At 60.9% G+C, this 16,104-nt stretch overlaps 1 protein-coding gene across 1 annotated transcript; it reads left to right on the top strand.

Annotated features, from left to right (window-relative positions):
- Nucleotides 1-598: 598 nt before the first annotated feature.
- LOC102942123 (plasmalemma vesicle associated protein) lies at nucleotides 599-11,791 on the top strand. Its single transcript, XM_037885864.2, has 6 exons — nucleotides 599-1,092; nucleotides 4,072-4,168; nucleotides 6,935-7,581; nucleotides 9,097-9,253; nucleotides 9,817-9,907; nucleotides 10,904-11,791. The coding sequence occupies exons 1-6, from the start codon at nucleotides 712-714 to the stop codon at nucleotides 10,908-10,910; spliced, it is 1,380 nt and encodes a 459-aa protein (XP_037741792.1). The 5' UTR covers nucleotides 599-711; the 3' UTR covers nucleotides 10,911-11,791.
- The last annotated feature ends 4,313 nt before the right edge of the window (nucleotides 11,792-16,104 follow it).

The raw sequence follows: 16,104 nt of genomic DNA, 5'->3' as shown, positions 1-16,104 counted from the left end.
TGCAACCCTGATGTGACCCTTGGGCCAAAAAGTTTGCCCGTCCCTGGTCTAGTGCAAGTGCCCCCAATGGAAAAACCCCCTCCAAGCTAATGCAGGAGGAGATCTTTCCTATACCCTGCACAACCCTCTGTTAATTACATTCTACGGGCTGGCTGAAAGCTTCGGTAAAGGGGTCTCGTTCTCCAAGAAGTCTGATAGGAAGCAGCGGGATCTGACATTTCCCATAAGGAGCGGAGCTGGCTGGAACCAGAACCAGGCTATTTCCTGTGGAGACCGCAGCCTGCTGGGATGGATTCGGACAGGAGATTTTCCATTGATTTCACAGAGCCTTAGACCAGGCCCTGTGAGCCCGTCCCAGGGAGCATCCCCCTCGCATACACACACAACCCAGCTCTGAAGTAGCAGCGGGGTCGTCAGTTGGAGATGCACAAATAAAGCTGCGGGGCGGGGGGGGGGGGGGGGGGGGGGGGGGAGTTTTTCCCAAGTTTCGCCCCTGTCCATTACAGGCTGGGAACAATAGCCCGTGTGGAAACAGCAGCTGTGTTGTGCCAGTGCATCCGGAGAGGCAGGAAGGAGCCAGGCAGGAGGAAATATTAAATAGAGCAATATAAACACTCGGCTAGGGGGATAAGAGGCGGACACACCCCGCCCCACCATCACTGCCTGTGAAAGCGGGGCCAGAGAGCCGCGCGGCGGCAGTGAGCCGGCAGCATGGACAAGAACGCCTATGCCATGGCCAAGTTCGGCCTGGAGTCCAGGGACAACCTGATCCCCAAGCGGGACTGTGGCTTCTACATGAAATACATCTTCCTCTTCACCTCGGTCATCCAGTTCCTCATCATCCTGGGGCTGGTTCTCTTCATGATCTACGGCAACGCCCATGCCGGCACCGACGTCCACCTGCGGCACCTGGAGGAGCAGGTCCAGGAGCTCTACAGCAAGATGATGCTGCTCAATGCCAAGAACAAAAACCTCACCCAGCAACTCAACGCCACCAGCAAGGAGAAGCTCGGCTGCTCCCAGCTGATGACGGCAACCCAGAAAGAGCTGGAGAAATGCAACGGCAGCCTGCAGGCCTGCACCTCACACCAGGTAGGCCTGCCTTGGAGAACCATCCCCTGGGGGCATGTGCCCCCGTACCCGAGCTGTCTGTCCTTCCATCCATCCCTCCTAGTGTGTGTCTCTCTCTCACCACCCTAGAACCTAGCATGTGTATCTATCCCCTTAGGCTGTCTGTCCATCCCCCCACAAAGAACAGAGAGAGCAAGGATCCCCTTGGTCGCAGCCAAGAAATAACAAATGCAATGCTGATTTCGAGCCAAATTCACACTCAGGGTAATTCAGTGGAATCCCACCATGCCCAGCCCATCCGTCCATCTCTCCTTTCTGCTCAGGGGCTGACCAGGGCAATAAGATCCACTGAGGCACGGAGGTTCTTTTGCAACCAGAAAAGTGACCGATTCAAATTTCATCTCCAAATATCCTCATCCCCTGACTCGGCCGCTACAAATGGTTGTTTTGTTAGCGTGGGTAACCTGGGACCACACTACCAAGCATCCTCTCCATAGGGCTTAACTGTAATACTCATAGACGTGATACCACTAAGCAGGGGAAATTCGGAATTTAAAGAGAGATCTCTTCTTGAGGGTGGTGTGCATTGTTAAACATCTGTCACGCTCCACCCTAGAGGTGGCAGCATTTCAATGGTGGTGGGTGAAATTACTCCTCTGTCATTTCTCCGTTCTTACCATGCTCATTGAAGGAGTTTCTTAACACTTCTCTATTGCTCATTAGCTAGCCAGAGAATTGGAAAATGGAATGATTTTTTAAAAAAAGCCAAGGTGCTTTTCATTCTGCACCTTTCCGATAGAAACACTGATTCAAAAGTTTCCATGAAAATTCTTATATGTTCAGTTTCTTGGTCTTGGGCTCCCCCCCTGAAAAAGGAGAATTCAAAGCCACTAAACTCTATTTCATGGTTGGTTTTCGGGTTTCTGCTGAGAATGTTTGTTTTCTAACAAAGGTCGATTTTGGAGCAAAGAAAAAATAAAAAGGTTTTCTTGGAAAAATGTCAGCTCCTTCGGGGTGTCCACAGGGCTAATCAGCTCCTGCAGCTGTTCTGATGCCCAGAGTGCGACCGCACCCTCCTGTGCCCTCAGGGTCTGCCCCGTGTTAATTCCTTAAAGACACAGTTTTCTCCCCTTTGAGTGTCTAACAAAAATCAGACTGTTTTTCTTTAACTTCTCATAAAAATCAGCACAAAGATCGGCTTTCCTCAGAGACTCAAGCTCTCCTTCCTCTCCATCTTAGGTTCTTATATGACCCTGCCTATCCAAGCACCTCACCACCCTCCGTAGAAGTGCTTTTGTCCACATTCTCTACGTGGGGAACCTAAGGCACAGAGAGGCTAAGGGTCTGTCTCTGTTGCAATTAGACAAGGAATCAAGGAGCAAGGCCCTGGCACGGGTTTGCCCTGAACTGGGAAACGGAAAACTCACTTTGCCAGAAATTAGAACCCGCTGGAAAAATCTCAGGTTCTGGATTGAGGGCAGCGTTCAAGCCATTTGCAAATGCAGGTTCTGTTTGGTGCCAGCCACATGCTGGGTGCCACAGAACTTTTCATTCTGTTCCCCAGTCGTCTCGGCATGGGGGCGAGAATGCCTTTCCAACTGAGTTTTGATGATCTGATTAGAGCTGGATTCCAGCTCGTTACAAGTGTGTGGGGGGGAAAGGTTCGCTTAAACAGATCGGGGGGCTGGGGGGCACTTGCAAAACTCAACATCATCTTGCAAACCCCAACACGCCTAATGCAAAAGTCTCCCAGGTTTCCCTGGTCCCAGGCCCCCCCAGCGTCTCATTCCATCCCGTGAGCTATTCTGAAGAGGACAAAGAATCCATCAGAAGCACAGACGGGGTCACAGCATCCACTGAGCAATTCTACCCTCCCCCTGAAACATACCTAACCCCAGTGAATCCCTGCTTCCCAGAGATGGGGCTGAGACAGATCTGGATCCACCAAGTTCACTGGGGAGCTTGGATCCAGGATTTTGGCTCAGGTCTTCTTATAAAGACTTCGTGTACTAACCATAATGTGTTCTGATCGGCTGAGCACCCCACAGCTCCCAGGGATGAGCGAGACCTAGAGTTCAGCACCTCTGAACATCAGAAATGAGTCAGAGGGATTCTTTAGTTACCGAGCACGGTCTGGTATGTTGCAACATTCCTGTTTCATCAATGAACGTTTCTCTCCGTCCGTCCATCTGTCTCTCCCCGCTCCCTATTGATCAGACAAACAGACTCACCGGGACTCCCTGCAAAGTTCCATTGTGGTTTAGAGCGACGCCCAGGAGCAGAATTACAGAGACAGGCTTGGGGCTGGGAGCTTTGCCAGCGCCAGCACTTGAGGAAAGCGAATGCACCCAGTGATTCACCCACAACCTTTGTCCCACTGCAGAACACACAATTCACACCACACTGCCAGGCACACGGGGAGGAAATCAGCCAGGGAACTAGCAGGCTTCTCTCCTGGTCACTTTGTACTGGATTCTTCCTCTGAGCTAACAACCCTTCGCCTTTCGCTGGCTCCTTCCACCTCTCAAATGTTCTGTTCAAATGTGTTCGGGGCAGCAGGAGCAGCTGGTCTGCGCAAAGCCACACGGCAGCAGCCTGGTCAAGTGTCTGGTCAAGTGTCTGCCCTCAGGAATGGAAGCGCAGGGGGGTGCAAATCAGGACTGAGGGGCACTGGCAGAACTGTGTGTAAGGCGAGCTCAGGGCTGGGATAACAGGGGGGCTGCAAGTCAGGACTGAGGGGCACCAGCAGGGTGGGAACATTCACAAGGAAGCAGCTTCCACGGTGCTTGTCTCGACAATGCCCCCCGCCCCCCTTGTCTCCAGGAGTGCCCACGTTCCTCACCGTTCTACAAAGGGAGAGCGGCCAATTCCCTCCCTCCATCTCGCCTGCCCTCCCAGGAATTTCCTGGGCAGGGCTCCCCTGGTGCCGTGGTGGCCGCGCGTCCCTTGTGGAAGGGAAGCTCTGACGCTCTCCGCCCCCCCCCCCCATTCTCTCCCCAGACCCAGTGCCAACAAATCTGGAACTACGCCGGGTACAACAAGATGATGGCGGACGAGTGCTACAGGAACATGAACATCCTAAACGTCACCTGCTACGGTGCGTGAGAGCTCCCAGCTCCTCTCCCTCCCCTGCCCAGCTCAGTAGCAGTGGAGTCACGTCAGGGCCAGGCGGGGTCCCCGCAGGCTCTCCATGGCGTGGATGCAGCCAGCCCCCAACACCCCAGGCAGCAGGGAACTGCCTGACTGCTCACCGCACCCGCCTGAGGTCAGAGATTCTGGCCTGCTTCCCCCTGACACCACTGGGGCTGGTCATCACCTAGGCATGCCCATCCTCCCCGAGGGAGCGGGGCACCTGGGGCTCCAGGGTGGCCCGTGGTGAGCAGGAAGGTCACATGGCAGCATTGTGCAGCTCACTGTTGCGGAGAGTGGGGTGCAAACCCTACTTTGTCCAGGCTGCGGGAGCAGGGGCCCTCCCGGCCCCAGTTGGAGCCCCTGGGATTCCTCCCTCCAGCCCCCCAGTTTTAGCAGCAGATAGTTTTAGCTTTGTAGGACCTGATCCCAACCTAGGGTTGTCAACTTTCTACTTGCACAAAACCGAACACCCTTGCCCCACCCCTCCTCCAAGGCCCCGCCCCTCCTCACTCCATCCCCCCACCCTCTTTCGCTCATTTTCACCAGGCTGGCTCAAGGGGTTGGAGTGTGGGAAGGGGGTGATTGAGGGCTCCGGCTGGGGGTGCAGGCTCTGGGAATGACGGTTTGGGGTGCAGGAGGGTGCTCTGGACTGGGCCTGAGGGGTTCAGAGAGCAGGAGGGGGATCAGGGCTGTGGCAGGGAGTTGGGGTGCAGGGGGGGTGAGGGCTCTGGCTGGGGGTGCAAGCTCTGGGGTGGGGCCAAGGTGTTTTGGTTGCAGGAGGGGGTATGGGCTCTAGGCTGGGGATGGGGGTTCCAGGCTGGGGCCGGGAATGAGGGGTTTAAGGTGCAAGAGGGGGCTCTGGGATGGGGCAAAGGGGTTGGGGTGCAGGAGGTGGATCAGGGCTGTGGCAGGGGGTTGGGGCACAGGAGGGGTTGAGGGTTGCAGGCTCCAGGCAGCGCTGACCTCAGACAGCTCCCAAAAGCAGCAGCACGTCGCCTCTCCGGCTGCTACGTGGAAGCGTGGCCAGGTGGCTCTGCGCCCTGCCCCGTCCGCAGGCAGCACCCCGCAGCTCCCTCTGCCCATGGTTCCTATGCCTAGGAGCCAGAGGGGAGACATGCCACTGCTTCCTGGAGCCACGCAGCGCCACGGCAGACAGGGAGCCGGCTTAGCCCCAGTCAGTGGTGCTGACCAGAGCCACCGGGTTCCCTTTTCCACCGGGCATTCGGGTCGAAAACTGGACACCAGCCCATTCTATCCCAACCACAGAATTCCAGTGGGGTCACCCCTGCCCTGTGGGAGCAGGGTGCTGTATTGCACCCCCACGTGGCCCCCCTGGATTTCTCCCCCACTCAGGACTGCTAACCTGGGGAGTTCAAACGTCAGGAGTCGGACCCCGGGAGACCACCAGGGCTGTGACGGTGCTGAAGCTTCGCGCTACTGCCCACACCCCAGAGCCTAATTAATTAATTAATCCTCTTCCCCTCCCCCACATCTGCCCCTTCCCCAGCCCGGCAATTAATTCTGCACACACACCCCCACCCCCATCACAGCTGCTCCTTACCCCCAACTCACGCCAGGGTCCTGTAGCTCCGGGGGGAGGGGGGAGCAGACTGACTCATTGTTCACGTGGGGGGGGCAGAGTCACCCTGAGCTGCTGGGCTCTTCCTGTCCCCTCCCCTCCTGGGGGAATGGTGTTGGCTGCTCCGTCACCCTCCCTCCCCTATCCAAAAACTCCTCTGGGCTTCTGGGAGGGGGTTGCGCCGCCTGCCTCCTGCAGCAGCTGTGATTGGCTGCTCTTCCCCAGGAGTTCCCCCCGCCCCCAGCAGGGCTGACTCCAATGGGGGGATTGGGTCCGGGGAGGGCAAACCGAGGGGAAGGGTACTGTAGGGGGGAGGAGGGACCAGGGGGATGGGGGTGCTGGGGGAGCAGGGTCCACAGGAACTGGGTGCTGGGGATGGGGTGCTGGGGGATGAGGGTCCAGGGGGAGTGGGTGTAGGGGATGGGAGTGCTGGGGGAGGAGGGTGCAGAGGTTGGGAGTGCTGGGGGAGTAGAGTCCAGGGGGCGTGGGTGCTGGGGGAGGAGGGTCCAGGGGGAGTGGGTGCTGGGGATGGGGGTGCTGGGGGATAAGGGTCCAGGGGGAGGGTGCTGAGGATGGGAGTGCTGGGGGAGGAGGGTGCAGAGGATGGGGGTGCTGGGGGAGTAGGGTCCAGGGGGAGTGGGTGCTGAGGATGGGGGTGCTGGGGGATAAGGATCCAGGGGGAGTGGGTGTAGGGGATGGGAGTGCTGGGGGAGGAGGGTGCAGAGGATGGGGGTGCTGGGGAAGGAGGGTCTGGGGGGGATTTGGTGCTGGGGGAGGAGGGTCCAGGGGGAGTGGGTGTAGGGGATGGGAGTGCTGGGGGAGGAGGGTGCAGAGGATGGGGGTGCTGGGGGAGTAGGGTCCAGGGGGAGTGGGTGCTGGGGATGGGGGTGCTGGGGGAGGAGGGTGCAGAGGATGGGGGTGCTGGGGAAGGAGGGTCTGGGGGGGATTTGGTGCTGGGGGAGGAGGGTCCAGGGGGATTGGGTGCAGGGGATGGGGATGGGGGTCCAGGGGGAGTGGGTGCAGGGGATGGGGGTGCTGGGGGAGGAGGGTCCAGGGGTTGGGGGTGCTGGGGGAGTAGAGGGCAGGCAACCCGGATCCCAGGGGGAAGTAACCCCGTCGGCCCAACCCCTGCTTTGTCCTCTCCCGGCACAGCCGAGAAGCTGAGCCTGCGGGAGACCCGGGACCGGCTGTTGCGGGAGGCCCAGCAGCAGCGGGAGAACTGCTCGCAGGTGACGGAGAAGCTGAAGCAGGCGGCCAGCACGGCCAGCGGGGAGCGGGAGCTCTGCCGGCAGCAGAGCATCGACCTGCGGGCCCAGTGCAGCGGGCTGAGTCAGGGGCACGACCTTTGCTGCAGCCTGCAGGAGAAGGTGACGAGAGAGCTCCAGGCCGTCCGGCAGGACATCCAGGCCAAAGCGGGGACCTCCCAGTTCTACCAGCCCAGCAGCTGCTCCGCTCTGACCCAGCTGGTGACCTCGCAGCTCCAGAGGGTGGGGGACAAGGTGCAGCAGGAGGTGCAGACCCTGGCGCAGGAGAACGGGCGGCTGCAGGGCGAGAAGCTGCGCTGTGAGGCGACCCTGCAGGCGTGCGGGCAGCAGCGTGCCGGGGAGAGCCAGCAGCACCAGCACCAGCTGCAGACCCTGCAGGCTGCCTGCGATGCCGAGGCCAAGCGGAGCTACCAGGAGAAGCAGACGCTGACGGAGGAGAAGGGGCGCCTGAGCCAGCAGCTGCAGGAGAAGAACAAGCTTCTTGCCCAGGCTGAGGCCACGAAGGCCCAGCTGGAGAGCTGCAGGAGGGCAAAGGTGAGGGGGGCCCCATGCTGCCTGCCTGTCCGCACCCACCTCCGTCCCGACGCGGGGGGCGGGGAGGTGCGCGCCTCCTTGTCGGCACATAGGAACTTGCCCACAAAGCCAGCCTGCCAGCTGGGCATGTCCGTCCCGCCGGGTGTTTGTCTGTTCATTAGGGCTGCCAGGCGTCTGGTTTCCGACCGGAGCGCCAGGTCGAAAAGGGATCCTGGTGGCTCTGGTTGACACCACCGACCGGGCTGTTAACAGTCTGGTGGGCAGCACAGCGGGGGCCTGGGGCTAAGGCAGGCTCCCTGCCTGCCCTGGCTCTGCGTGGCTCCCAGGAAGCAGCCGCCAGGTCCCTGCTGCCCCTAGGCACATGGGCGGTCAGGGAGGCTCCGTGCGCTGCCCTTGCCCCCGGGGGCCGGCTCCTCAGCTCCCATTGGGCAGGAACCACAACCAATGGGAGCTATGGGGGCGGCGTCTGTGGGCGCGAGGTCAGCACATGCAGCCTCCCTGGCAGCGCATGCGCCTAGGGGCTGCAGGGACCTAGTGGCTGCTTCCCAGGAGCAATGGTAAGCACTGCTAGGACCCCGAACCCCTTCCCACACCCCAACCCCTTGCCCCTGCCTGGAGTCCCCTCCCACCCCCAAACTGCCTTCCAGAGCCTGCACCACCTCCCCACAGCCCCCTACATTCCCTGCCCCAGCCTGGAGCCCCCTCCTTCACCCCAAACCCCTCATCCCCAGCCCCACCCCAGAGCCCACACCCCCTGCTGGAGCCCACACCCCAACCCCCTTCCCCAGCCCGGAGTCCCCTCCTGCACCCCAAACCCCTCAGCCCCAGACCCACTGCAGAGTCTGCACCCCCAGCCGGATTGCTCAACACCCCCCCACCCCCATGCTCCAGCCTGGAGCCCTCTCCCGCTCCCAAACCCCTCATCCTCGCCCCCACCCCAGAGCCCTCACCCCCCTCACATACCCTGCCCCAGCCCGGTGAAAGTGAGGGTGGGGGAGAGGGAGCAAGGGGAGATGCAGGGAGTGGGAGAGGGGCCTTGGAGAAAGGGCGGGGCCTCGGGAAGGGCCAGGTTAAGGGTGTTCCTTTTTTTGCCATTAGAAAGTTGGCAACCCTACTGGTCATCCATTGATGTCCTCGTAGGTTGTGGCGGGGGCATAAATAGTGTGTTTATCCTCTCCCCCCCACCCCAGCCTCCTCCTCCCCACATGCACACCCTGGAGCAGATCCCCCAACCCGTACGACTCCCCCAAGGCCTCCGTGCTGCCTGCTGGCTCACGGGGCCCCCAGGGCTGGGGCAGCACATAGCAGGGGACAGAGGCCTTCCCCGCAACCTCCTCCAGCCACATCCTTGCCAGGAGTCAGCCCGGGAGGGTCTCCCCAGTTCCTTCCGTGCACATCACCGTCTGGTGCCAGCTGGGCAGAGTCAAGCGTTCCGGACTGCCCGTGTGCTGGCTCCGTGGCTTGCAGCTGAGCTCCAGGCCCCGCTAGCCAGCGTGACTCTCCTCTCGTTGACAGGGCAGTGCTTTCCCAGGGAACCCAGGCCTGAGAAATCCTGGCAACCCCGGGACCTTCGGCAACCCCGGGGCCTTCGGGAACCCTGGCACATATGGGAATCCCGGCACCTTTGGAAACCCAGGGACACTGGGGAATCCCGGGACTTTCGGAAACACTGGTGAGTGCCCGTGCGAGGAAGGGCAAAAGGCAGATGTCCAGATGCTTTCCCAGTCTGGCCTGTAGCTTTGGCAGGTGGGCGCCAGCCTCTGGGCACAACCCTCACCCACTTTCCTACCCCTGCTCTGAGAAACCCCAGCCCCACCGCCACCCTCGCCATCTATCGTGAACGAAACCCTGCAGTGTTGGTGAGGTTGGTGCCACGGAGCAAGTGGCATGGAGGTTTCCACCCACCCGGCTCTGCCGCTGCCCACAGCCCCTTGGGCTCCCTAGCACTGTTGTGCATTCCTGTCATTCCCGACTGGGACCCGTTATTACAGCAGCTCCAGACAAGGCCTGCGTGCAGCTGGGGGACGAGGGGGACCCCTTGCTGGGTCATCGGCATGCCGAGCCAGACCCCTCTTGTGTTCCTGCCACACCAGGAGCCCCATGTCCCCGACTTGTCCAGGAGTGGCGAGGCCAGCCCTGGATTGGGGGCTTGTGAGCGGGAGGGAGGCCCCTTCCCCTGCACATATGGGCAGTCGATTCCAGCCAAGAGACCTCTGGTGCTTCTCACCCTGTTAGACCGAGCCAGCCTGGAGGAATTCAGAAAGCGAATCCTGGAGGAGGCCAAGCTGCCCAACCAGTTCCCCCCAAAGCCCGTGCCGCAGCCCAGGTAAGGAGCGAAGGGCAAGGCAGGTTGGGGTGTATCCCCTGCATGAGCACTCCGAGCAGCCTAGCATAGCAGCTGTCCCTCTAGCACCTCACCCCACGCCTCTACCCCGGTATCCCTCACCACCATATTAAAGCAGACCATTGGCCCCTTGCAGCCAGTATCCTGCCTCTAGCACTGGCTGCAGCTTCCCCGTCCCACTAGTGCGCCTGGTTGATTGCACAGGACAGTCCGTGTGTGTCTAGAACCCTTCCTGACCCTTCACACCCTGAAGCATGAGAGCTGGGGTCCGGCAGCATCTGGCCTCTCGCTGCTGCTCAGTTAAGAAGCCCCCTGACTAAACACCATCTCAGCGTAAAGCAGCTGGCATGTGGGTGAAGCCTGGGATAGAACTAACATCTCTTGCTGGACGTGCTCAAAGAGCATTTCCTGGGGGTCGGGGCGCAGAGCTCCTGTTTCACAGGTACACGCACTTGCCCCCTGGGGGCGACGTGGAGGGAGACGTGGTTAGTGTTTGCGAAGCTCTTTGAGCTCCACCGAGGCAAGGCGCTGCGGGCCAAGGAGATATCGCAGGCGCCGTTATTGTGCAATAGTGCAGGGAGTTGCAGGGATGCCGTGGCGGGGGAGGAGCGTGGGGTCAGACCCCCACAGAGCATTTCCTGAGCGGCTTGGGGTGGGGGGGCCTTGTGCACGTTACTAATTATCAGTAGCTGGACAATACTGCGTCTGGCCAGTGACTCCAGCGGGCGCAGGATCAGGCCCTTTGTTTTCTGGAGACAAGGGCTAGCCTGGGGGCATGAGAACCTGCCGGAGCCGAGCCGCAGCCCGCCCAGGCTCTTTGACCGGGGGAGAGGGCAGGGGCCACGGGAAATCCTGGGGCAGCAGGATACCACAGCAGCCGGCGACTTCCTCGCGGGGCAGGAACCCGGGCGCAGCCACACGGGCTGCGTGTGAGCGACGTTAGCGCCGACCCTCTCGCTGTTTTCTTTTCCACGCCAGCGGCTAAGCAGAGAGCGAGGCCACGGGGAGCAGAGACCGGGAGCTGAGCTGGAGCAAAGGAGAGGAAACCGCGACTTGATTGGCAAGACACTTAGGAGACTGAGCTGGTGCACGGCCTGAAATCTCTCTCTCACTCACACAGCCAGACAGACAGACACGCCTGGGCAGAGACGTACAGACAGGCGCCCGCACATACATGTGAATGCCCCCCCACGCACACAGCTAAAATACACGCCCCCCCAGCTGAAATCTCTCGCGCGCACACACACACCCCCAGCTGAAATCTCGCGCGCACAGACATTTGGACAGACTCAGATCGTCCCACTCCCGCTCACCCCAGATACACATGCTCTCTGGGCCTCCCCCTCCTGCCCCTTATTCCTCGTCCAGTTACCCCTGGTTCACCAGCCCCCGGAAGCTGATCTCGTCCTTTGGCAGCCGTCCCTCGGACTTGTAGCTCTTGGGGGTGGGGGTGTCTGGCCAGACCTGGCAGCACTGCACAGGCCAAGCCTGGAGGGGGTGGGGGAGGACCGTGGGTCCCTCTGTCTGACCCCGCTACTACCCCTGCTGAGATCCCCTCCATCCTCCCACCCCGGGCCTGACCCCCGCTCCAGCCTCACCCCCCGCCCTCCTCCAGCCACTCATGCATCCCTGCCCAGGCCTCGCTTCCCCCAGGCCTCAAGCCCCTGTTCTGCTCGGGCTCCGCGGCCCCAACACCCCTCCAGTACTGCAGCCCGTTCCCGTCCGGGCCCTCTTTCGGCTCACCCCATCCCAGGCAGCCGTGGGGCTCAGGTGCAGGGGGCCAGCCGAGCTGAATGTGATTAGCTCATGGCACTTTGCTGTAAATTCTTCCACCCCGCATGGAATACACGCCTGACGGCAGCCCGGCCTGGCTTTTGTGTGCTTTGTTCTCGCCCGCTGGCAAGCCGGTCACGGGGGGCTGGGCAGGGAGCTAGGCGTGTGACCTGGTGGGTCTGGTTCTGCTCTTGCTGACCCTGGCCCAAATCAGGGGTAGTTCCCTTGAGCCACCGGAGTCCCCTGCCCTGAGCCAAGGCTGGAGACTCGGAAGGTCCTGGAAGGCCCCTGTGCAGAGCGGGGGCTGAGCGCTGACGGTCCTGGGGTTGCATGTGAGGGTGACATTAGCTAGGGGGCTGGGTTCCCAAAGGGGTTTTTGCCCCCGAGTTCTGACGAGGACAGGAGAATTGGGGGAGGGGACACACGTCCCCATGTGCCTCGTCTCTTCCGCCACCCCCCAGCCTGCCCCCTCCACCATGGCCATCAGCTGCTGTCCTGAGACAACTGCCCCTGCCTTGGGCCCAGCCACGGCCAGCGTCCCCTCAGCCATTGCACCAGTTCCCATGCTGCCTCCCCCAGGCAAGTGGTGCAGAGGAGTCTGGGTGGCTGTGAGCGGGGCCCAGCTCTCAAGCCAACGGGGAACGTCCTGTTCTGGCCGCCCCGGAGGAAGGGACTGACAGGTGCCGCAGGAAGAGCCAGGCCAAGCTGGGACCCAAACAAAGGAACATTGAAGCACGTTCCCAGAACTGCTGGGATCAGGATCCAAGCCTGGCCCAGTGGCCCCCGGCCAGGAATTCTGCACGCTTGGCCTCTGGCCTCGTTCCTGCTCCAGCCTCGGCCCGGCCGCCAGCTCCGGCTGCGCCGTGGAGGGGCTGGTTCCGGAGCCTGGTCTCAGCCCCAGAGGAGCGGGGTGGGGGGGAGAGGGGCACAGATGCTTACCAGAGATAAGAAGCCCCAGGCAGGCAGCCACACACCTGTGCCATCCGCGCCTGCCTTTCCAGCTGCAGGGTGGCAGGAGTGGCAAACAGACGATGCTGGGATCATGGTTGGGGGAGCCAAACTATCTGCTGCCAGGCTGTAGGCCTGTCATACCTGCCTCCCAGGAAAGGGAATCCCCCTCTCCTGCTCCACGGAGCCAGCTCTGGTGGCCCCACAGAGGGAGACGAATCCACGGACGGGTGGATAATCCGTGGGAGTTTTGCTGGGTAAACCAATGGCATCTGGCCCCATTTAGGTCAGTTGCTCACTTACAGCAGGCTGCACCCGCCTGGGGTCTCTGCTCCCAGTCCCACCTCTGTCTCCCCCTTGGGGACGTTCCCCTTTCAGTCCCCCAGCCGAGGGGTAGCTCCCCCCCAGAAGCTGACACAAGAGCATCCCCTCCAGGCTGGAAATCTAGCCCCAAAGCCTTGGTTTGTTGGACAAGGAAAGTGGCCTGAATAAATGGCCTCCCAGGACTTCCCCTGCAGGCCCCATTGGCTCTGTCGCCGCCAGGGAGGAAACGTGACATGGCCGCTGAGGCTGGATGCTAGAGGCCCTGGCCCTCAACTCAAAGCCACTTCCCCTCTAGACCTGAGGCCACCCATGCTGAGCTGGGTTTCAGCAGCCCTCCGCTGGGGCTCAGCCATGAAAGTTAGTTAAGTCTCGGAGCTGCCCCACAAGGGAGTTATCAGGCCCACTTACAGAGGGGTAAACTGAGGCACAGAGCAGTGGAGTGGCAGAGCTGGAAGTAGAACCCAGGGGTCCTGACTCATGTGCCTCTCACTGCTAGGCTGCACTGTCCCTCCCAGAGCCAGGAACAGAACCCCGGCGTCCTGGCTCCCAGACACCCCCCATGATTCATTATGTACAAACAGTGCCGCAAAAGTAGGAAACCGAGCGACTGACAAAGCGATTCCTGTTAAATACATTAATTGCGCCTTGCGGCTCAGTTCTGGGCCAGGCTGCGTTTCCTAAGGATGCCCCTGAGCCTTGGCAGGATGAGAGGGTTAGTTTAGAAACCCGCAGGACACGCTAGAGCCAGCGATCAGCCGTGTTGTTGCCGGGATATGATTTATGGCTGGACTTTATCTCCCCTTACTAGTGTGTAATCGGTCTCTCCTAACACAGTGTGCTAGATTGTAAACTCCTTTGGGAAGTCCCTGCATCCTCCTGGCTCTCTGCACAGCGCTGAGTGTGTGGTCAGGGTTTTAGATTACATCCTAAAGCCAGTCACAAGCCCTGTTCACAGGAATCACTTACTTTCCCCTGCCACCAAAATGCGGCCACCTCTGGGGGCAAAGGCAGCAGCTTAACAGTGCTCAGCAATGCTATGGGAGGACTAAAGGATCATTATGTATCCAGCTGACATTTAGAATTGGGTGGGGAGCAGGATGTAGGAAGGTCAAAGGAACCCCCAGAGCTGACGTTGGGTCAGGACAAGGGGGTTAATGAACAAATGGTTTCATGAGATCCTTCAGGACCTCAGTCTCACACAGCGCCCCCTACCTGCAGGGCAGGGCTGAAGGGAGAGTCCCTCCCCGCATGGACAGTGGGGCCAGCACTGGCTGCCAGGGGAGAGCCCCCCACCCCACTTCCTGCCTTTTCTCTCCCACACAATGGCAAATTGGCCTGAACCCCAATTAGCAGATAAGGTCACAGCCCAGGGGGAGCAGAGACAGGGAACAGAACAGCCCCCCCACCCCTCCAGGAAAGGGTCATTCATCCAACAGTGGATTGCTCTCTGGTTACACAAGGCCACAGGGTAGGCGCTTGCCACAGTGATGGACTTGTCCCACGCCACTGGGACTGAAACAGCTTCCTCCTGGCCTATCGCACGTGGAACCCGGGACCCGCCCCATCCTTCCTCTCCCCGCAGCTGCTGGCCGCACGCTCAGGAGGCAGCGCAGCCCGGGGGAGGAGCACCCAAGGGTGACGGCTATCAACAGCCCTGCTGCACCCTGGGAAACGCTGCGGCAGCCACATGCACCAGGGCTGGAAAGGCCCCCCAGGAGGCTAGATTGCCAAGTATTGCACCCTAAACCTTGAACTTCCTTGCACCCTAAACTCCCCTCCCCCAGCTCCTGCCAACTAATTGGCGCCCAGCAGGCTCAACCTGGGCCCAACTCACAGCTAAACCAAGGCCCTGCTAGGCCCCTCTGGCCGCACAAGGGGACCTTAAAGCAGGTGGAAACAGCCCCCCGCCACTCCCCCTGTGCACGGACCTCCCTGGCCCCCATGGAGCTGGCATAAGGACTCTGCACCTACCCTGTCCCCAGCCCCAGGGGACAGAGCGGGGCCAGGGGGGAGACACTGTGCTGCACTCTTCCCTGGAGTTATGGGGAGCAGAGTGTAAGTCAGAGCAGCCCCGAGGCTGCTGTGACTGGCACCAGCCAGGGCCCTGCTCTAGAATAGGGGGTGCACAAAGGTGGCTTAAAGCCAGCCAGACACCCCCACAAATACACACGCTCCAGGAGGAAGTAACAGAGAATCAGGCCTCTGCAGTGGTTTCACCCTGGGCCCTGCTGCTGTGCAGGGGGAGCTCACCCTGCTGCTCCCAGGGCACAGGGCAGCAGCCCCAGGGCTGTCGCTCCAGTGCCCGTCCCCACTACTGCCCAAGACAGGCCTGCAGGGGACTTGGCTCCTGGGTTCTGGTCCCCCCGCCCCACTGGAAGAGCAGGGGGAGAGCTCGTTACTTGGAGGAGCATCAGGAAATCCTCTATAAATAACTGTCAAAACAAGGGCTTCCTCAGTAGGAGGCCAGGAACCCCAGCGGTAATGAGCCCCAGGGGGGAGCTTGGGGCCAGTGAGGCAGAGAAGCCAAAGGTCACACACTGGAAACAGAGCCAGGCTGCCAAGGGGGGGCCGGCCCAGGGAGCAGGCTGCAGCAGAGAGTGGGGGGAAGGAACCAGTGCTCAGCTCTGAACCAGCACCAGGTGGGGTCCAGCGAGTTGGGGGCGGGGGGTCAGGACTCCTGGTCTCCATTCCCAGCCTGGCAGTGGAGGGGAGGGGAGTTTAGGGATACGCACCTGGAACACCCTCAGCCACCTGTAACATCCCAGAAATTGGATGCACCTCTGCCCTCTGCTGGCTGGACTCTGAACTGCTCAGCTGTGTGTCATAGGCCCCGTACAGCTAACAGGGGTTCTCCCTTAGCTCCAGGGGTCGCCCCACAGAGGGCCCAGAGTTCAAGTCTTGCTGTAGCCGCCGTGATCCCCGACGGTTGCCCAGGCCTGTCCCAAGGCCTCCAGCTGTGACAGTTCAGCCGCCCCACAGCCTGCGGGCAGGGCTCCTGGTGCCACGGCCCCGTCACCCAGCAGCGCTGTGGATGCGTTCGCTGAAGGCTACAGCCCTCACCTCCTGCCAGACAGGGCCCCGGCTTTCCCGGCGCTGACTGAGGGGAAGTTCAGGCCAGTTTTTCCCTTCCAGCC

The sequence above is a fragment of the Chelonia mydas genome, chromosome 25 (genome assembly GCF_015237465.2).
Source record: "Chelonia mydas isolate rCheMyd1 chromosome 25, rCheMyd1.pri.v2, whole genome shotgun sequence".
NCBI classification, from domain to species: Eukaryota; Metazoa; Chordata; order Testudines; family Cheloniidae; genus Chelonia; species Chelonia mydas.
Note: the sequence above shows the minus strand (reverse complement) of the source record. Positions and strands in the feature narration are given on the sequence as shown.